The sequence below is a fragment of the Oncorhynchus mykiss genome, chromosome 10 (genome assembly GCF_013265735.2).
Source record: "Oncorhynchus mykiss isolate Arlee chromosome 10, USDA_OmykA_1.1, whole genome shotgun sequence".
Lineage (NCBI taxonomy): Eukaryota > Metazoa > Chordata > Actinopteri > Salmoniformes > Salmonidae > Oncorhynchus > Oncorhynchus mykiss.
In genome coordinates, this window is record NC_048574.1 from 18643914 (window position 1) to 18665903 (window position 21990).

Consider the following 21990-nt stretch of genomic DNA (forward strand, 5'->3'; position numbering starts at 1 on the left):
GCCCTTTAGTTGCTTCGAGACTTTTGAGGGGCATGCTCATTGGTCCCGTATAATGAAGTTGACCTATGCATGATTAGCTTTAGTTTTTAGCTGTTTTAATCCTGAATGGTCATCACACTTTTATCCTATTTGTCTCGAATTGATTGTAAAGCATACGGTCATCATAATTGTGTATAATGCAATGATTGTATTTAATGCCTCAAAGTATGAGTATTATGAAATTAACATGTACATTTATCATTCAACAATGTATTTAATATATTTGTGGACACTAAATACAATATTTGCATTATATACAATTATGATGAGACAGCAATGGTTTTATATTGCAAAATGTAAATATGTCTATTATGCCACAGAACACTGGTCGAACACTGAACTAGAACACTTGCCATACAATCCTCTCTCCCATTTTCATAAGCCCAGAGAGAGGCTGCTGCTTGCGGTGGAGAGCAGAGCACACGTGGGCTAATGACTTTCTCTGGTGGGTGGGTGGGTGGGTGGAGCAGCCGCCACTAGATAACCTGAACCACTTGTCCACTGTGCCAAGCTAACGACACATTGGGAAGCAAATGGAACATTAGACCATTACATGGCTGTCGTTTGCTCCCTGTGACACTAGAAATGGTCGTTCCCATATTCCTTCTGATAAATTGACAGGAGGAAACAGCACAGAAGTCCACTCCAAAGCTTCCCTTTATTGGATGTGTTTTCATTGTACCAGACAGGTGTTTTTGTGTCAAGTTCCAGGAGCAGCTGGAGCAGAGAGAGGGAAAACCTGCCCGGATCCACTATTGACCTCCATCTCCGGACACACACAGGTAAGAGAAATGACCGAGGTAAAGTTGGTTTTATATTCACGCATTTGGACATTCAACAGACATTCAACAAACATTTATCACACATTCAACAGACATTTGCCAAAAGCCAACTAATTCACCATTTGTCCCAGAATCATCAAACTAGATATGATTTATTCTATAAATGTCAAGCATACTTTTACAACCTTTGTTGTGAATACAAATTCCAGTTTTGATTTTATAGAAATACATAAAATCTATAAAATGCCATTTAAAGCGGTATAAATCAATAACTAATTCAACATTTGTTACAGAAACATCAAACTAGGTATGATTTATTCTATAAATGTCTAGCATACTTTTACAACCTTTTGTTTTTAGTAAACATTCCAGTTTTGATTTGAAACAAACACATAAAATCTATAAGATGCCATTTAAAGAAGTATAAATCAATAACTAATTCACCATTTGTTACAGAAACATCAAACTAGGCAGGATTTATTCTATAAATGTTTTCTAGTGTACTTTTACAACCTTTGCTTTGAGTAAACCATGCAGTTCTGATTTGATAGAAATACATTAACGTCTATAAAATGCCATTAAAATATATATATATCAATAACATTTTCACTGATTATGAAAGAATCATCATACTAGATATAAAATAAAATGCAAATGAATTACTTAAAAATCATACAATGTGATTTTCTGGATTTTGTGTTTTATATTCCGTCTCTCACAGTTGAAGTGTACCTATGATAAAAATTACAGATCTCTACATGCTTTGTAAGTAGGAAACCCTGCAAAATTGGAGGTGTATCAAATACTTGTTCACCCCACTGTAGATACTTTTGTACCTGCTTCCTCCAGCATCTTCACAAGGTCCTTTGCTGTTGTTCTGGGATTGATTTGCACTGTTCGCACCAAAGTACATTCATTTCTAGGAGACAGAACGTGTCTCCAACCTGAGCGGTATGTCGGCTATGTGGTCCCATGAAGTTTATACTTGCATACTGTTGTTTGTACAGTGTAAACTTCTGACCCACTGGAATTGTGATACAGTGAAATAATCTGTCTGTAAATAATTGTTGGAAAAATTACTTGTGTCATGCACAAAGTAGATGTCCTAACCGACTTGCCAAAACTACAGTTTGATAATAAGAAATTTGTGGAGTGGTTGAAAAACAAGTTTTAATGACTCCAACCTTAGTGTATGTAAACTTCTGACTTCAACTGTATGTATATATATATATATATATATATATATATATATATATATATATATATATATATACACAGTGCCTTGCGAAAGTATTCGGCCCCCTTGAACTTTGCGACCTTTTGCCACATTTCAGGCTTCAAACATAAAGATATAAAACTGTATTTTTTTGTGAAGAATCAACAACAAGTGGGACACAATCATGAAGTGGAACGACATTTATTGGATATTTCAAACTTTTTAACAAATCAAAAACTGAAAAATTGGGTGTGCAAAATTATTCAGCCCCCTTAACTTAATACTTTGTAGCGCCACCTTTTGCTGCGATTACAGCTGTAAGTCGCTTGGGGTATGTCTCTATCAGTTTTGCACAACGAGAGACTGACATTTTTTCCCATTCCTCCTTGCAAAACAGCTCGAGCTCAGTGAGGTTGGATGGAGAGCATTTGTGAACAGCAGTTTTCAGTTCTTTCCACAGATTCTCGATTGGATTCAGGTCTGGACTTTGACTTGGCCATTCTAACACCTGGATATGTTTATTTTTGAACCATTCCATTGTAGATTTTGCTTTATGTTTTGGTTCATTGTCTTGTTGGAAGACAAATCTCCGTCCCAGTCTCAGGTCTTTTGCAGACTCCATCAGGTTTTCTTCCAGAATGGTCCTGTATTTGGCTCCATCCATCTTCCCATCAATTTTAACCATCTTCCCTATCCCTGCTGAAGAAAAGCAGGCCCAAACCATGATGCTGCCACCACCATGTTTGACAGTGGGGATGGTGTCTTCAGGGTGATGAGATGTGTTGCTTTTACGCCAAACATAACGTTTTGCATTGTTGCCAAAAAGTTCAATTTTGGTTTCATCTGACCAGAGCACCTTCTTCCACATGTTTGGTGTGTCTCCCAGGTGGCTTGTGGCAAACTTTAAACAACACTTTTTATGGATATCTTTAAGAAATGTCTTTCTTCTTGCCACTCTTCCATAAAGGCCAGATTTGTGCAATATATGACTGATTGTTGTCATATGGACAGAATCTCCCACCTCAGCTGTAGATCTCTGCAGTTCATCCAGAGTGATCATGGGCCTCTTGGCTGCATCTCTGATCAGTCTTCTCCTTGTATGAGCTGAAAGTTTAGAGGGACGGCCAGGTCTTGGTAGATTTGCAGTGGTCTGATACTCCTTCCATTTCAATATTATCGCTTGCACAGTGCTCCTTGGGATGTTTAAAGCTTGGGAAATATTTTTGTATCCAAATCCGGCTTTAAACTTCTTCACAACAGTATCTCGGACCTGCCTGGTGTGTTCCTTGTTCTTCATGATGCTCTCTGCGCTTTTAACGGACCTCTGAGACTATCACAGTGCAGGTGCATTTATACGGAGACTTGATTACACACAGGTTGATTGTATTTATCATCATTAGTCATTTAGGTCAACATTGGATCATTCAGAGATCCTCACTGAACTTCTGGAGAGAGTTTGCTGCACTGAAAGTAAAGGGGCTGAATAATTTTGCACGGACAATTTTTCAGTTTTTGATTTGTTAAAAAAGTTTGAAATATCCAATAAATGTCGTTCCACTTCATGATTGTGTCCCACTTGTTGTTGATTCTTCACAAAAAAATACAGTTTTATATCTTTATGTTTGAAGCCTGAAATGTGGCAAAAGGTTGCAAAGTTCAAGGGGGCCGAATACTTTCGCAAGGCACTGTATATATATCAATAACGTTTTCACTGATTATGACAGAATCATCAATTCTAGGTAAGATATTTTCTATAAATGTCTAGCATACTTTTACAATCTTTGTTTTGAGAAAGAATTCCAGTTTTGATTTTGTAAAAATACATAAAATCTACAAAATTCAAGTTTAAAGCTGTGTAAATCAATAACTAATGCACAATTTGTCACAGAAACATCAAACTAGGTATGCTTTATTCTATAAATGTCTAGCATACTTTTACAACCTTTGTTTTGAGTAAAAATTCCAGTTTTGACTTGATTGAAATACATCAAATCTATCAAATGCCATTTTAACTGTATAAATCAATATCTAATTCATTGTTTGTCACAGAAACATTAAACAAGGTGTTATTTATTCTATAAATGCCTAGGATACTTTTACAACTTTAATTTTAAGTAAAAATACCAGTTTTGATTTAACAGAAGGCATCTAGTCCATCTAGAGGATGTGTGGTCAAAGTTCTAATGAGTCTGTTATACACTATTAGAAAGTGCCTGCCATAAAATTCTGCATCTTCAGTCATATAAGAGTTAACCATGACATAAACTACCATTCAAAAGTTTGGGGTCACTTAGAAATGTCCTTGTTTTTGAATGAAAAGCACATTTTTTGTCTATTAAAATAACATCAAACTGATCAGAAATACAGTGTAAATATTGTTAATGTTGTAAATGACTTTTGTAGCTGGACACAGCTGATTTTGTAAATTGAATATCTACCTAGGTGTACAGAGGTCCATTATCAGCAACCATCACTCATGTGTTCCAATGGGATGTTGTGTTAGCTAATCCAAGTTTATCATTTTCAAAGGCTAATTGATCATTAGAAAACCCTTTCGTAATTAGCACAGCTGAAAACCTTCCTGATTAAAGCTTGCTCTGATTAAAGAAGCAATAAAACTGTCCTTCTTTAGACTAGTTGAGTATCTGGAGCAACAGCATTTGTGGGTTTGATGGCCAGAACAAAGGACTTTCTTCTTAAACTCGTCAATCTATTCTTGTTCTGAGAAATTAAGGCTATTACATGGGTGAAATTGCTAATAAACTGAAGATCTCGTACAACATAGTGTACTACTTCCTTCACAGAACAGAGCAAACTGTCTCTAACCAGAATAGAAAGAGGAGTGGGAGGCCCCGGTGCACAACTGAGCAAGAGGACAAGTACATTTGAGTGTCTAGTTTGAGAAAAGTCCTCAACTGGCAGCTTCATCAATTAGTAACCGCAAAACACCAGTCTCAAAGTTCACAGAACTGGGAATAAATTGAACCTTGTTTGATGTTTTATAGATTTGATGTATTTCTATAAAATCAAAACTGGCATTTGTATTCACAACAAAGGTTTTAAAAGTATGCTAGACATTTGTATAATAAATCATATCTAGTTTGATGATTCTGTGACAAACTGTGAATTAATTGATGATTTATACAGCTTTAAATGGCATTTTATAGATTTTATGTATTTCTATAATATAAAAAATGGAATTTTTCCTCAACAAAGGTTGTAAAAGTATGCTAAACATTTATAGAATAAATCATACCAAGTTTGATGTTTCCGTGACAAATGGTGAATTAGTTATTGATGTATACAGTTTAAAATGGCATTAGATAGATTGTATGTATTTCTATCAAATTAAAAGCTGGAATTTTTCCACTAAACAAAAGTTTGTAAAAGTATGCTTGACGTTCATAGAATAAATCATACCTAGTTTGATTTTTCTGTCATAATCAGTGAAAACGTTACTGATTTATATAGCTTTAAATGGCATTTTATAGATGTTATGTATTTCTATCAAATCAGAACTGGAATGTTTACTCAAAGCAAAGGTTGTAAAAGTATACTAGACATTTATAGAATAAATCACACCTTGTTTGATGTTTCTGTGACAAACAGTGAATTAGTTATTGATTTTTACATTTGTAAATGGCTTTTGGCGAATGTCTGATGAATGTCATTGATCATTAGAAAACCCTTTCGCAGTGATGTAATGACGGAAGGATGTTTGTTGAATGTGTGAATATTAAACCAACTTTACCTTGGTAGAGAAATTACCTCTTCATAGTATTTCAAACTAAAGAAATGTTATCTGTGAGCTAGAATTCATGGCACATAATTTATGCATAATAACTAAATGCATACAAACATTCACCTTGGCCTGAAGTTCCTTACATGAATGAAATTGCAGACTGAAGATTTGAGCACAACATGTCAAAACTTTGTAACTTGAAAGAAAAATGTACAGCACAGAAAATGCATCAAAGACCTAATTAGATGTATTTTGTATTGTCACATACCAGATAGATGCAGTGAAATGTGTTGTTTTACAGGTTCAGCCATAGTAGAACAGCACCCCTGGAGCAAATTAGGGTTAAGTGCTTTGCTCAAGGGCACATCGACAGATTCCTTACCTTATCTGCTCAGATATTCAAACCAACAACCTTTCGGTTACTGGCCCAACGTCCAAACTGCTAGGCTACCTGCCGCCTAAATTAACACAAGAGAAACCACAAGAGACACTGAATCCTGTGTAGGATCCTGTGTAGGGACAGACTGTATAAGTAAAGTTGTTGTCACTAGAAATGTGCCACTCTAAAGTCGCCTGAAAACAAGCAGGTAGATTAGCAATATATCAGAGGCATGACTGTTAAACCTGTGCTACACACGAACTCTAGGCAAGTAGGCACTTTCATTTGGGAAGGGGGGAGGGGTCACATTTGTATCACTTTTTATATCCCACCTGGTAAGATTTTTATGGCAATTGCTTCATGCTGTTCTATATGCTAAAAATGTTTTGAATGGGCCACATAAACTAATATATTTATTCAGTCTAAATAGATTTTGAGAATAATGCCTACATATACTTTGTATATGGAATCACAGAGGACTGGGTCCTCAGGTAGAGTTGACATTCAACCTCAATCAGCCAGGGCATACACATTACAACAACAGACAAGTTACAGCAATTGAAAGCAACACTGCCACATTTAATTTCAATGACTTGCATTATGCACAAAGGGCCCTCCCCAAATAAGATAAAGGAGACTCTCAGAATTGTTGGTAAAAGCATGTCAATGGTAACCATGTTAGCCTTTTCCTGTGTGCTTGCGTCGGGTGGAGAGCCATGCCACTGCTTTTGTTATCCTAGTCAATCACAGTAGTCTGTTTTACATTTACATTAGTCATTTAACAGACACTCTTATCTTATAAGTCAGAGTGACTTACAGTGCATTCATCTGGAAGGAACAGGATGTTTCTGTGGGCAATTGTTCTCCTGTCATGTGACCAGCCTGTCAGACAAGGCAGGCAGGCTGTGAACTAAGACTAAGAGCTAAACGCCTGACTTCACTGTTTCCTTCTTTTACCCGCTCTCGCCTTTTGTTCACAGGCCTAGCCCACAGCAAAGCGATATAACTGGCTCTCATAGCTCTCGCTCGTTCAAAGGAAGGGGGGGAATTTTGCAGGTAAACAGTTTCTCTCCCTTCTTTTGACTGTTTGCCAACAGCTTTATGCCAAGGCAGGCCTTCCCCTTGAAAAGGTGCAGAGAGCGATTGCCCCAGAGCTAGATAGATCCCTGTAGTTTATGTAATGGAAAAACTGTTTGATAAGGTTGAGACGTGTGCTGGAAATCAGTCAGTTATTACTGCCAGATAAGAGCCGATGATGACTGCTTTAATGTTGCTCTGTTTCATAGCCAATTTGTTGGAAAAAGTGCACTTTGAAGTATATCACAAGGCAGTGTATTATAAATTGAGCATATCTCTTTGTATGCACATACATAATTGAATTACCTGATGTAACAAGCTGACAATACTCTATTTTCTTCTTAAATGGTTTATGTACATGTTACAGGGCCAAATAGGGAAGTTTGTGAGCATTATGAAACTTGATGTAGAGTTCCATCTCACTGATTTGGCAAATTCAATCTGAAGCCTGTAAACGTGTTTGTGTCCTAATGAATTCTGCTGTTTTTGTTTGTTGTGCTCTAGCCGTACTTAATGCAGTCAGCCAGGGCTGAGGCCAGAGCACTAGTGTTGAACAAAGGCCATTAGGTGGGTTGGAAAGGTAAATAGATTTAATTGCTCAGCCATTAACAAGAACACGGTGGCATCTCTGTGACATGGTGTTTTAGGTTTATAGCCAGAGAATAATTGTGGTAGGGAGGTTGTAAGTGTTAGTGAGGGAAAGAGTAAAAAAAAAAATACATGTTCATAAAATATATATTTAAATTGTCTAAAGTGACTTCTGTCCTGGTCAATTAACAGAAGCCTATATGATATCTGTGTCCCTGTCTTTTACGATTAGTGGTAATGAAAGAGAAAAAGGAAGGTGAGGTTTCTAGCCTACTGAGATGTAGACCAAGGCCGGCATTGGATTCAATCCAACAGATTAACGACCTGCGCACAGTGATATACATTTAAAGGACATTTTGTGGAGATTACGTTTGCTGTAAACGTCTCTGCAGATGTTTAGCTCATGCCCAAATCACCTTATAAAGTCCATCGCATTCTACAGGTTATCAGTGTTGTTTTTTAATGGAATTTAAACTTTAAAAAAAAAATCATAAGTATTTTCACTTTGAGACCAATTTGAAATGCCAGAGGAATACAGGCAATTGGGAAAAATAGCTTGAAGGGTTGGTGCAGTGATTGAACCCCGGTCTCCGGTGGGAGAGGAGTAGGCCTAGATGTGGTTAGAGAAGGGGAGCATTACTCTTTACACAAGGGGCTCTGCATCTACAGTAGTGTGTTTGCTAGTGGGGGAGCAAAAGGGGGAGCAGAATCAAAGAATGCCTGATTTAAATAGTAAACCCCTCTTCGAGCAAATGAGAGTGGGGCACTCAGACCCTTGCAGTATCCCAACAACACTTAGAAATTAGGACAGTGACTTGGATATTGACATGATAAAATTAGCTTACAAAATGTGAATAAATGTTGTGTGTGTGCATGTGCTGTCCTCCCCTATGAGGGAAGTAGGCAGATGTTTCCCACAGTGCTTATAATTCCTTATTGATAGTCTGGTAACAGTACTCAGTAAAGCAAACCATTTTCCAGCACGGTGAAATCAGCTGTAATGGTTGTTTGCATGTGTGCCCACATACTAGAGAACTGAGTGACTCATTGTTTGGGCCTGTGATAAATAGCTGCCTTTGCTTTACTTCACAGAGACAAATGCTTTTACCTTTGCATTGCCCTCTAAGATACACATATCAATACACTCCCAACAAGAATGTCATCTGTTTGTTTCGATACGAGGGCCTTCTTTCATCCTTTTCCATTTGAAATGACAATCAGTAATGGGTTTATCCAGGAGCTACCCATTTACTGGACATTGATGTTCTACTAATAGCTCGTGTTAGTACAATCCAAGAGTAAAGAAGAAAATGAAAAATAACATTTGTGGACAATAACTTGTTGTTGTTGGCTCACGCAAGTGGACCATTTCACACACACATCTGTTAATGAATATATTAAACAAACAACTGAAGCAATGGATGTATTGCCTGGCAGACAAATGGAGATGGCGTGACCATCACGATGATCTGTTGCCCAAGGCAGGAAGCATTATTGAAGTTGTCACTGGCAACAGAGACTGTTGTATTTCTGCCTGCACTGTGAAGATCCACCCAGAACTGACTTCTGGTCTCGTGTTAGCTGCCCTACAGAGCCGAGACATAGGCACACTTTTATGTCCCTCTCTTCATGGACATGACCCTCCATCTTCTTTGCTTACTGATTGGTCAGTTTATTATCTGTAGTTCCGTTTTTATCATGTTGTTGATTTGGTTTTCACTTTCTTCCCTAGCAGTACTCATTCACTTATCAACATATTTTGATAATGTCATACAAACCTCTTTCCTATTGCGATCTATGTACAAAAGCCACAAGTATATACAACTAAACTCAATTAGAGGGGGTATTACAGTGCTGGGTCAATATCTTTTTGAAGTGATTTTCCCAGATGGTGTGTAGCCTTTCATTTAGTTGGACTGAGTGTCTGGATGTGTTTTTGCAGCCTTTGTCATCAGCCCTCAAAAGATGACGGAGGCCATGTTTGGGACAGGGAACGATCAGTGGGTCTGTCCCAACGACCGGCAGCTGGCCCTTCGAGCCAAGTGAGTACGCACTCCAAAATCTCTACCATCTCACTAAGTATGTGAGTGTTTTTGCCGTGTCACCTGGAGAAGATGTAATGGTTATGTAAAGTATTCCCGTGCCCATCATTATTTTCATCACATGGTATAGTTTTTGTTGTAGAACTGAGTGTGTGTTTTGTTGAAACTTGTTTTTGATAGCATGGCAGTTCTGTTTTATAAAACCTTTATGACCATTTGATCTTACACTGCAATTTATATTTTTGTATTTAAAACAACATTTTGCATGTGTAGTAGTTTGTTTGTGTTCAGTGCAGTCATATAAGGAGATGTTTTTGCTAGCAGGATAGATATTTTTGTAAGGCGTGCATACGTGCATGCATAAGCCTGTGTTAGTCACGTAACATGTTTCACTTTGGCCTGCACTGCCACATGTAATGACACGAAAGAATAAACATGAAAATTGATGAACATCGTAAAGCAACATGTGTGTCTGTGTCCCAGGCTGCAGACAGGCTGGTCTGTCCACACCTTCTGTACAGACCGACAGAGGAAGAGACAGATGCTGGAGCAGCAGGAGATGGAGAACATCCTTAGTGTCATCCGCAGGGCGGAGGAACTGGAACAGATTGAACAGCTCCGCATCGGGTAGGACGCACGCGCGCACACACACACCACACATGCGGTTGATACTGCTATTGAAAATTTGAATAAAACCATGAATTTCTGGTAGTTTATCTGGAATGACTATCCTTAAGCTGTCAGTTGCAGTCCATAGCCAACTTTAGTCTGTGTGTGTGTGTGTGTGTGTGTGTGTGTGTGTGTGTGTGTGTGAGTCTGTGTGTGTGTGTGTGTGTGTGTGTGTGTGTGTGTGTGTGCGTGCGTGTGTGTGTCTGTGTGTGTGTGTGTGTGTGTGTGTGTGTGTGTGTGTGTGTGTGTGTGTGTGTGTGTGTGTGTGTGTGTGTGTGTGTGTGTGTGTGTGTGTGTGTGTGTCTGTGTCTGTGTGTCTGTGTGTGTGTGTGTTCAGAAGGCTGGTGGAGCGTCTGGACAACATGAGGAAAAGTGCGATGGGAAACGGCCAGTCCCAGTGCCTGCTGTGTGGGGAGGTCCTGGGCCTCCTTGGAACCCCCTCCGTCTTCTGTCAGGACTGCTGCAAGGTAAAGGTCCCCGCACCTACTCTTCTGTTCTACTATAGCAGAGGCCCAAACAGACCTGAAGGGTTGCAGTATCTTTGGTTTTCATCCAAATCTCTTAATCCATAACTCTTCCCAGCATTTGAAAGTACTGTAGGGGATAGAGCAGGGAAAATAAATTACCAATACCAATATTGCCTTCCTCTTTTTGCTTACATCTGTAATTTTTGTGATTAGGCAATGGCACTAGTTTACAACCGGAGTATGCAATTGAGATGATGCACTAGTAGAACGAAGAGGAGCTTGCGATTTGGGGTGAATACATCAAGTAGCCTACCAATGGAACGTTTTTGTAGGACTTTAAAGGTTCAATCTGCGATTCAATTAATGAGATATACCCAATGTTAGACAAAAATCAAAAGTTAGAAATGCCTTTATGAGCTTAGTTCAACTGTTGTACCCCATCAGAACCAAATAAAAGATTGATTTACTCCATCGTTTTTAAACAAGGTAATTGTAAACAAACACTATTATAGCCTCAAAACATGGTTGAAACTATACTTTTGATATCATAGAGCTATGGGTGCAATGACTGACCATCTATCTATGAATTTGAGGGGTTACATTTCTCCAGCCCCATCCCTCACTTTGTTTTTGTTTGAACTGCAGATTGCCGCTTTACATTTACTGTTAGATCAATTACATGGCTATCTAGCAACAATATCCTATTTAAAATGTATTATCTAGCTAATGTGTTTTGAGTTCCCACTTCCTCAGGTGGTGAATTATGTAGCATATAGCCTAGGTCAATATCCACAAAAAAAGATGGGGGCAAATTCATCTCTAAGGAGCCAAAAATAACTGATCATTCTGAATCCTATTTTGAAATGTTACAAATTAAAATGTCAATCATGCATTCCCTGAATAAGTTAGAGGAAATAGCCAACTTCTTTCTTGTCTTACTTATTGATGACACTGGAAAAAGTTAGTCTAGAGCCCTGTCGATAATGGAAAGTAACTGCGTCAAAAAATATGCTTTTGTATTTATCGATGATGTTGATAATTAACACACCTGATTCAACTAAAGGCTTGATGATGAGATGCGTTCACTACTCTTTTTAACCGTGAATCATTACCATTGCAGTATTTTCCTACATATACTGTGGGTTTGACATATTGGCCATGAAGCCCATTGAACTTCTCCTATGACCAGTAGCTTTATCTAGATCGGTCATAGCGTTTTCCGAGTGTTCTCTCCAACTCCTCTGCTCCATGTGCTAGAGGCCAATGGCACTGGGACATAATGAGATCAGAAGGGAGGAAATGAAACAACCAAAGGGAAATAGATTATGTGGGTCTCTGAGAGGAAATGTAATAAGTGGTATGCGACTGTATAAACCAGATAAGAGGGGGTTCATTCTGCTGTTCAATAGTGCCTATAATGGCTCTCATCTCAAACAGATACTTACAAGAGCTCTGTCATGTCAATAACGTAATAACTCTCGCCAAGCAAGGCACAGGCCTAGGCCTATTAGACGTAAACAGAATGTATAGGGTTGGTCTTGGTCAGTCCCTGGATGGGAGACCAGATGCTGCTGGAAGTGGTGTTGGAGGGCCAGTAGGAGGCACTCTTTCCTCTGGTCTAAAAAAATATCCCAATGCCCCAGGGCAGTGATCGGGGACATTTCCCTGTGTAGGGTGCCGTCTTTCGGATGGGACGTTAAACGGGTGTCCTGACTCTCTGAGGTCATTAAAGATCCCTTGGCACTTATCGTAAGAGTAGGGGTGTTAACCCCGGTGTCCTGGCTAAATTCCCAATCTGACCCTCAAACCATCACGGTCACCTAATAATCCCCAGTTTACAATTGGCTCATTCATCCCTCTCCTCTCCCCTGTAACTATTCCCCAGGTCATTGCTGCAAATGAGAACGTGTTCTCAGTCAACATACCTGGTAAAATAACAGATAAATAAAAAAATAAATAGGACTCATCATTTGGGAATATTGTTTAATTATAGTGAATGGCAGTTCAATTCACTGTTCCAAAGCATGGACTTGACTGGATAGCCAGCTTGTAGTAATCACTTTTCACCATAGGGTTGCAGCAGAGACCTCAGATGTGAATGCCTAAATTGCTTACCTAAAGCATGAAAGCGGGAGTGTTTTATGATAATTTATGTAAAATAACATATCAAATGGGCAAATATTTCTGAATATACTCATTCTCCTACTAATTTCCCTGTAAAAAATGTACAAATACTGTAGATTAGTTGATGTTGCATGATATGTTCAATGGTGAACTCATGATGTTATGCAAACTCCTTAAGTGGTCTATGCTAGACTGTTTTATGTATCGCTCGACGACATGAAAGCAAATGTGGAGAGGTCAGTTTGAAGATTGTAGAAAGAAAAAGCCCGGTAGTAAATTTAAGTACAGGAGAGGGCAGCAAAGCCCTGGAAGAGGAACATAGAGCAGGCTGTGTTTACAGTCTCATAGGAAATGGATATATGGATATCTTCACCATTTTAACTGGGAGGGAGAGGTGTGGAGGCATGCATATATATACTACTTGTTGAAAGTTTATAGTCTTGTCAATAAATCCCCCCAGTCTAAACACAGCCCAGATTTGTTAGTATGTAATTGGAAGGTAGACAAATGTATTGGTCACTAGGTGACGGTAGTCTTCAGAAGAAGACCTGCTCTCGGTGTGAAAACCGACAGGTGTACACATCCATCAGACTATGCTCTGTAGCTAGAGTACAGATGAGATGGCCATAGTCAGGCATTTTTGAGCCAGCTATCCTGGAACCCAGAAGCAAATCTTACATGCGATGGCCAGCTTTCTGGCATAACATTCCATTTATATTAACATTCTGTTAGAGTAAACTACTATTTTAGTAGCAGTTTGGCAGTTGACCGAAAATGTTTGATCTTAGGAGGTGGAGACCCAGATATTCTATTTCTCTCTCACTCTCTAAAAATACTGAGTTACTTCAGGTAAGACAATCATGAGCACTTCAGCCAAGGTCTCTCCTCCATTGCATTAGGCTTGATTAAAGCTTCCTTCCGGTGATTTTATCAAGTGAAATTGTATTGGTCATATACACATATTTAGCAGATGTTATTGCTGGTGTAGCGAAATGCTTGCTTTTCAACATCATAATCAACCCTGCTTCCAAATCGATTCTTCAGGTTATGTAATTGGATATTTTTTACACTGCTGCATCCAACCAAGCTCTCGCTTTGTCAAAGGCTACGCTAGGTGAACACACTGAAGATCTTTGCTGTTCTCTAGGGACATACAAATGTTTCCTTTTTTCTTGTTGTAAGATAATGGATTTTTTCCATTTTAAGCAATGCAAAACATACACATACAAACGAGAACATACAAACATTCACAACATCATCCTTGCCCAGACCCACCTGCTCACATCTCCAGCGCCCATATCACTCTCTGCCACATGGCCTCAAACAGCACTATTTTGTTTCCCACGCACTTTCAATGTTTACAAATATGTTTCTGATGATTGTATTAATGCTCAGTTCCAAGTCGATCCCTTAGCCCTTTACTCCCAGGCCACTGCTGTAGATCTGAGAGGACTGGATAGATTGATGCAGTATGATGAAAACTACACCCAGCCAGCCATTCAGAATGCAGAAGGAAGCTGTCTTCAGAAGTTTCTAGTGTGTAGGGGCTAGAGCCCATTTGAAATTCCGCATAAGTCTGCATGTTCAAATGACTCACCCCCTTTATTTGTGGTGGGAGGAGGTTGAGCAGTGTTTTGTTGAGTTGTGCAATGACTTGACTTCACATCATGGAAATACATGATGTGTCACAGTGACTTTTCTGTGAACTTTTCAATGTCACAAACTTGGCTGTGATGGCTCAGCAAATTTCCAACACTTTGATAACTATTGATGGTACACTATAATTGAATATCAGTGATTTTTATTCTGTTTCGTTCTTTAAACAATAAAAAAAAGTGTCCTTTCAAAAGCTTTATATTTATTGACATTCATTTCATTATTGCAGGATATATATTATCAGACACGCTCCAATTTTATGAAGTACAAAGTTGTTGGACTCACTAAAAGATTTTCACTTGGCACTGTTATCAATTTCAATATGGAACATTGCATTTTGTATAGTAATTCAAGCCAAACTGTAAAATTATCATGTACTTTTTTCACTGTTACAAAAGACAGCAGTCTTTTGTGCAACAACTTTATAGCTAAGTATTTCTATAACTTTTAACTTACAGTATATAATACATATACAAGTATTGTATGACCTTTTTGTGTTTTGTCCACTCAGTACACCACTCATGGTCAATTCAAAATCGGGTCTTCTTTAAAAAAAAGTTATTCTCTCTCTCTCTCTCTCTCTTACAGAAAGTGTGCACCAAGTGTGGCATAGAGCCCCAGTGCAGTCAGAAGAGAACTCAGTGGCTGTGCAAGATCTGCAGTGAACACAGAGAGGTAACGTGCATCCCTACAATTGGATAGCCCATCTGCAGTTGAACTGGCAACTACAAGAAAACATATTTTTGATTATTCTTAAAATTACTATTCACATTATATACCAGATGGATGCTTTCCATTGTGGTGAGTCCTATATATTTATAAGGGGGTAAGCCCATTCAGTGAACACTTTCAGTTTGAGAAAAGTGCAATGGAAATGCAAAAGCAAAACAGTATAATTTAATGGAAGTATCTTAGCAACAGCAGCATCCAGAGACAATGTTTACCACAGGAGGTTGGTTGCACCTTAATTGGGAAGAACGGGCTCCTGGTATTGACTGGAGCGGAATTAGTGGAATGTTATAAAATACATCAAATACATGGTTTCCAGGTGTTTGATGCCATTCCATTTGCGCCGTTACAGCTATTATGAGTCGTTCTCCCCTCAGCAGCCACCTATGTAACAAAAATATAAATCCATCATGCTACAATTTCATTGATGTTACTGAGCTACAGTTCATATGAGGTAATCAATCAATTGAAATAAATGAATTAGGCCCTAATCTATGTATTTCACATGACTGGGAATACAGATATGCATATATTGGTCATAGATACCTTAAAAAAATGGGCCTCACAATGGGCCTCAGAATCTCGACAGAGTATTTTTGTGCATTGAAATTGCCATCGATAAAATGCATTTGTGTTCATTGTCTGTAGTTTATGCCTGCCCATACCATAACCCCACCGCCACCATAGGGCACTCTGTTCACAACGTTGACATCAGCAACCTGCTCACCCACATATGTGATGCCGGTTGGACAGACTGCCAAATTCTCTAAAACAACGTTGGAGACTGCTTATGGAAGAGAAATTAACATTCAATTATCTGGCAGTTATCTGGCAGCTTATTGATATGCTACACCTGCCAGGTGGCAGGAAATGCTTACTGACAGGGATGTAAACACTTTTGTGCACTAAATATGATAAATAATTTTTTTGTGTGCATATAGAACATTTCTGAGATCATTTATTTCAGCTCTTGAAACATGGTACCAACACTTTACATGTTGTGTTTATATTTTTGTTGAGTGTAGTATCTGTCTGTGGTCCCACAGGGCTGTAGCTAGCTGACAGACTTCAGACAGAGTGCTGTAGGTTGGCTTCTCCAGGGATGTTTCTCTCAGGGCTTGATTTTGGCACCCATTGGTCATCAGCAGGGCTGGCTGGATCTGGATGTGCATCTCACCACAGTGTTGTTTACAATGCACAAGCCTGATTGGGGGATTCATCTTTCATCTTTTCAATTATGGAAATGTACCTTTTTAATGCTGATAAAAGAGCGATAAAAGGGTTTGCGATGCCAGTTTTTTTTTCGGGGGATGTGCCAGCACTGCAGTAACGACATGGAGCATTGTATGACCCTTCAAGGTATGCCTTTCAAAAGTGTTCTGCAATTTACTCCTGTCATTTTCTCCTCCATTCGTATATCAATCTTGGATCAGGATCTTGATACCTGGCCATAGACAAAACGGATGTGCATTATTTCAGCTGTACTGTTAGTTGTCATTCAAGCCAAACACCATTTTGGAAATTACAGTAACAGCAGTCAATGGACTATATTCATTCACTATACTATAGGACTATTTTCATTGGCCTCCCTCAAGGAGTTTATTGGTTGGCCTGTTCCATGTGTGGGGGCATCCAGATTATTCAAGTAATTTGCAACTTTCCCCTCATGGAAAGCCATATCACGGTAGTGCCCCCAAAAGCTGCTTAGAGCCTGTGAATTGACGACCTAGATGTATTATTACCGTACTGCACAGACCTTGGTTTTAGGTAGGCCGCCTTTGTTCAAGTTTCATTTCCTCCATGTTGACATATGGATCACCAGGCATCCCTGACTTTAATAGGGGAGGTGGAGGGAGAATGAGGATGGGGTTAGTTTTAGCAGAGAGATCACAGAAGCTTATGAATAATTCCACGGCTCTGCAGAATTGAGGATTGAGAGAGGGCACTGTACCGTAAAGACGTTGATGTTCAAATTGTTTTCATTGCCAAATGTTTTAACCACACACAGTGCCTCGAAAGGCAGTCTTCATTTGTCATTCCCCTCTGCTGTGAATCTGCTCCCGCAGATAGTCACCGTTTGAAAGGTAGTGTTTCGACCGTCCTTAGATGGTGCCGGTGCTTACTCAAAATGGCTGTCTTCAGTCAGATTCGGGCTTGGTATGACATGCCTCTGTGGAGGCGCCCCTCCTGAGTTTAGTTTCCTTTCCCTCAGTTCTATTTAGTTAACTCTCCTCTCCCTCTCTCTTTGCCACAGATTAGTGTTCAGATTAGGGTTGAGCGGTATCCAGATGTTCATATGGTCATACCGGTCTTCTCTCATCTCGGGATTTACCGTATTACTGGTTTAGTTCAAGGGGGAGGAGGGGGGGGGGGGGGGGGGGTTTGTGCTTCATTTGCTCTTCTCTACTGGATTAGAATTGATGAAGGGGCATTCTATCAGCAGACAGCGCTCTGACTGATATGTAGTTACTTTTCTCTGGTACCTTTCTCAGTGTAACCAGTCTACTTTTCTCTGGTAAAATGCAAGATTAACTTTAAGCAAAACATTAGGACATTTAGCTGGCTTCATTCTTTCTATGATACACATTAGAAATATGAGGCCCATGCAACATATTTGCATAAAATAACGTGTTTTTCATTGTAAGCATTTCACATTTCACCTTCACAAGCTACACTATACAATAATTGTATTTTATTTTACCTTTATTTAACTAGGCAAGTCAGTTAAGAACAAATTCTTATTTTCAATGACGGCCTAGGAACAGTGGGTTAACTGCCTGTTCAGGGGCAGAATTCCTGACTTTCAACGTGGCACCTTTCCAACAAGTCAGTTCGTCAAATTACTGCCCTGCTAGAGCTGCCCCGGTCAACTATAAGTGCTTTTATTGAGAAGTGGAAACGCCTAGGAGCCGTGAATGGGATCGTCGAGGGCTGAAGTGCATAGCTCTTAAAAATAGTCTGTCATTGTTACGGTGCGTGAATGAGGACCCAAAAGCGAATTAACGTAAACAGAACTTCTTTAATAACAAAACATAGGTAGGCTCAGATGGACCGGCAGATTCCGACAGGACAGGACAAGGTTGCAGCAAACATGACGATAGTCTGGTTCAGGCATGAATAACACAAACAAGAATCCGACAAAGACAGGAACAAAAACAGAGAGAGATATAGAGGACTAATCAGAGGGAAAAAGGGAACAGGTGGGAAAAGGGGTGACGAGGTAGTTAGGAGGAGACAAGGAACAGCTGGGGGAAAGAGGGGGAGAAAAGGTAACCTAATAACGACCAGCAGAGGGAGACAGGGTGAAGGGAGAGGACAGAAACAAGACACAACATGACAATACATGACAGTACCCCCCCACTCACCGAGCGCCTCCTGGCGCACTCGAGGAGGAAACCTGGCGGCAACGGAGGAAATCATCGATCAGCGCACGGTCCAGCACGTCCCGAGAGGGAACCCAACTCCTCTCCTCAGGACCGTACCCCTCCCAATCTACTAGGTACTGATGACCACGGCCCCGAGGACGCATGTCCAAAATCCTACGGACCCTGTAGATGGGTGCGCCCTCGACAAGGATGGGGGGGGGTGGAAGACGAGCGGGGGGCGCGAAGAACGGGCTTGACACAGGAGACATGGAAGACCGGGTGGACGCGACGAAGATATCGCGGAAGAAGAAGTCGCACTGCGACAGGATTAATGATCCGAGAAATACGGAACGGACCAATGAACCGCGGGGTCAACTTGCGAGAAGCGGTCTTAAGGGGAAGGTTCTGAGTGGAGAGCCAAACTCTCTGACCGCGACAATATCTAGGACTCTTAGTTCTACGCTTATTAGCAGCTCTCACAGTCTGCGCCCTATAACGGCAAAGTGCAGACCTGACCCTCTTCCAGGTGCGCTCGCAACGTTGGACAAAAGCCTGAGCGGAGGGGACGCTGGACTCGGCGAACTGAGATGAGAACAGCGGAGGCTGGTACCCGAGGCTACTCTGAAAAGGAGATAGCCCGGTCGCAGACGAAGGAAGCGAGTTGTGGGCGTATTCTGCCCAGGGGAGCTGTTCTGACCAAGACGCAGGGTTGCGAAAAGAAAGACTGCGTAAGATGCGACCAATAGTCTGATTGGCCCGTTCTGCTTGACCGTTAGACTGGGGGTGAAAGCCGGAAGAGAGACTGACGGAAGCCCCAATCAAACGGCAAAACTCCCTCCAAAATTGAGACGTGAATTGCGGACCTCTGTCCGAAACGACGTCTGACGGAAGGCCATGAATTCTGAAAACATTCTCGATGATGATTTGTGCCGTCTCTTTAGCAGAAGGAAGCTTAGCAAGGGGAATAAAATGAGCCGCCTTAGAGAACCTGTCGACAACCGTAAGAATAACAGTCTTCCCCGCTGACGAAGGCAGTCCGGTGACAAAATCTAAGGCGATGTGAGACCACGGTCGAGAGGGAATGGGAAGCGGCCTGAGACGGCCGGCAGGAGGGGAGTTATCGGACTTAGTCTGCGCGCAGACCGAACAAGCAGCCATGAAGCGACGCGTGTCATGCTCCCGGGTGGGCCACCAAAAACGCTGGCGAATGGAAGCAAGCGTACCCCGAACGCCAGGATGGCCGGCTAACTTGGCAGAGTGAGCCCACTGAAGAACGGCCAGACGAGTAGGAACGGGAACGAAAAGAAGGTTCCTAGGACAAGCGCGCGGCGACGGAGTTTGAGTGAGTGCTTGCTTTACCTGCCTCTCAATTCCCCAGACAGTCAACCCGACAACACGCCCCTCAGGGAGAATCCCCTCGGGGTCAGTGGAGGCTACTGAAGAACTGAAGAGACGAGATAAAGCATCAGGCTTGGTGTTCTTAGAGCCCGGACGATAAGAAATCACGAACTCGAAACGAGCGAAAAACAGCGCCCAGCGCGCCTGACGCGCATTAACCTTTCTGATCTCCCCATCCCGGATCCGGGTTCGTGAATACAGACTCAAGCTCATTACCATAACGCAACGTTAACTATTCATGAAAATCGCAAATGAAATGAAATAAATATGCCATCTCTCAAGCTTAGCCTTTTGTTAACAACACTGTCATCTCAGATTTTCAAAATATGCTTCTCAACCATTGCAAAACAAGCATTTGTGTAACAGTATTGATGGCTAACGTAGCATTTAGCATTAGCATTCAGCTGGCAACATTTACACAAAAAAACAGAAAAGCATTCAAAAAAATCATTTACCTTTGAAGAACTTCAGATGTTTTCAATGAGGAGACTCTCAGATAGCAAATGTTCAGTTTTTCCTGAAAGATTATTTGTTTAGGACAAATCGCTCCGTTTTCTGCGTCACGTTTAGCTATGAAAAAACCCCTGTATCCAGGATTGTGTAAATCTATCAGCAAGCTCATTAGCATAACACAACGTTAACTATTTATGAAAATCGCAAATGAAATGAAATAAATATGCCATCTCTCAAGCTTAGCCTTTTGTAAACAACACTGTCATCTCAGATTTTCAAAATATGCTTCTCAACCATAGGAAAACAATCATTTGTGTAAAAGTAGCTAGCTAGAGTTAGCATTTCGCGTTAGCATTTAGCGTTAGCATTAGCGTTAGCATCCAGCACGCAACATTAACAAAAACATAAAAGCCTTCAAATAAAATCATTTACCTTTGAAGAACTTCTGATGTTTTCAATGAGGATACTCTCAGTTAGATAGCAGATGCTCAGTTTTTCCAAAAAGATTCCTTGTGTATTAGAAATAGCTCCGTTTTATACATCACATTTGGCTACCAAAAAAAATCCATAAATTCAGTCCTCAAAACGCAAACTTTTTTCCAAATTAACTCCATAATATCGACTGAAAACATGGCAAACGTTTTTTAGAATCAAGCCTCAAGGTGTTTTTCACATATCTCTTCATTGATACATCGTTCTTGGATACATGCTTTCTCTCCTGAATCCCAGGAGAAAATGACCGCACCTGAAGATTACGCACAAATTTAGACAAAGGACACCGGGCGGACCTCTGGAAAATGTAGTCTCTTATGGCCAATCTTCCAATGATATGCCTACAAATACGTCACAATGCTGCTAAGACCTTGGGCGAACGACAGAAAGTGTAGGCTCATTCCTTGCGCAATCACAGCCATATAAGGAGAGAATGGAAAACAGAGCTTCAGAAATTCTGCTAATTCCTGGGTGATGCATCATCTTGGTTTCGCCTGTAGAATGAGTTCTGGGGCACTTACAGACAAAATCTTTGCAGATTCTGAAACTTCAGAGTGTTTTCTTTCCAAAACTGTCAAGAATATGCATAGTCGAGCATCTTTTCGTGACAAAATATCGCGCTTAAAACGGGAACGTTTTTTATCCAAAAATGAAATAGCGCCCCTAGAGCTCTAAGAGGTTAAGTCGTTTGGCAGAACGGATGTACTCAAGGTTCCTATGGTCAGTCCAAACGACAAAAGGAACGGTCGCCCCCTCCAACCACTGTCGCCAT

At 40.4% G+C, this 21990-nt stretch overlaps 1 protein-coding gene across 1 annotated transcript in view; it reads left to right on the plus strand.

Moving 5' to 3' along the window:
• Window positions 1-531: 531 nt before the first annotated feature.
• The window catches only part of doc2b (double C2-like domains, beta), a 60990-nt gene continuing 39531 nt past the window's right edge, over window positions 532-21990 (plus strand). Inside the window, exons 1-5 of the mRNA XM_036934557.1 lie at window positions 532-821; window positions 9766-9865; window positions 10349-10492; window positions 10872-11001; window positions 15370-15456. Coding sequence (XP_036790452.1) covers window positions 9789-9865; window positions 10349-10492; window positions 10872-11001; window positions 15370-15456 — 438 coding nt within the window. The 5' untranslated portion in view covers window positions 532-821; window positions 9766-9788. The remainder of the gene's footprint in view (window positions 822-9765; window positions 9866-10348; window positions 10493-10871; window positions 11002-15369; window positions 15457-21990) is intronic.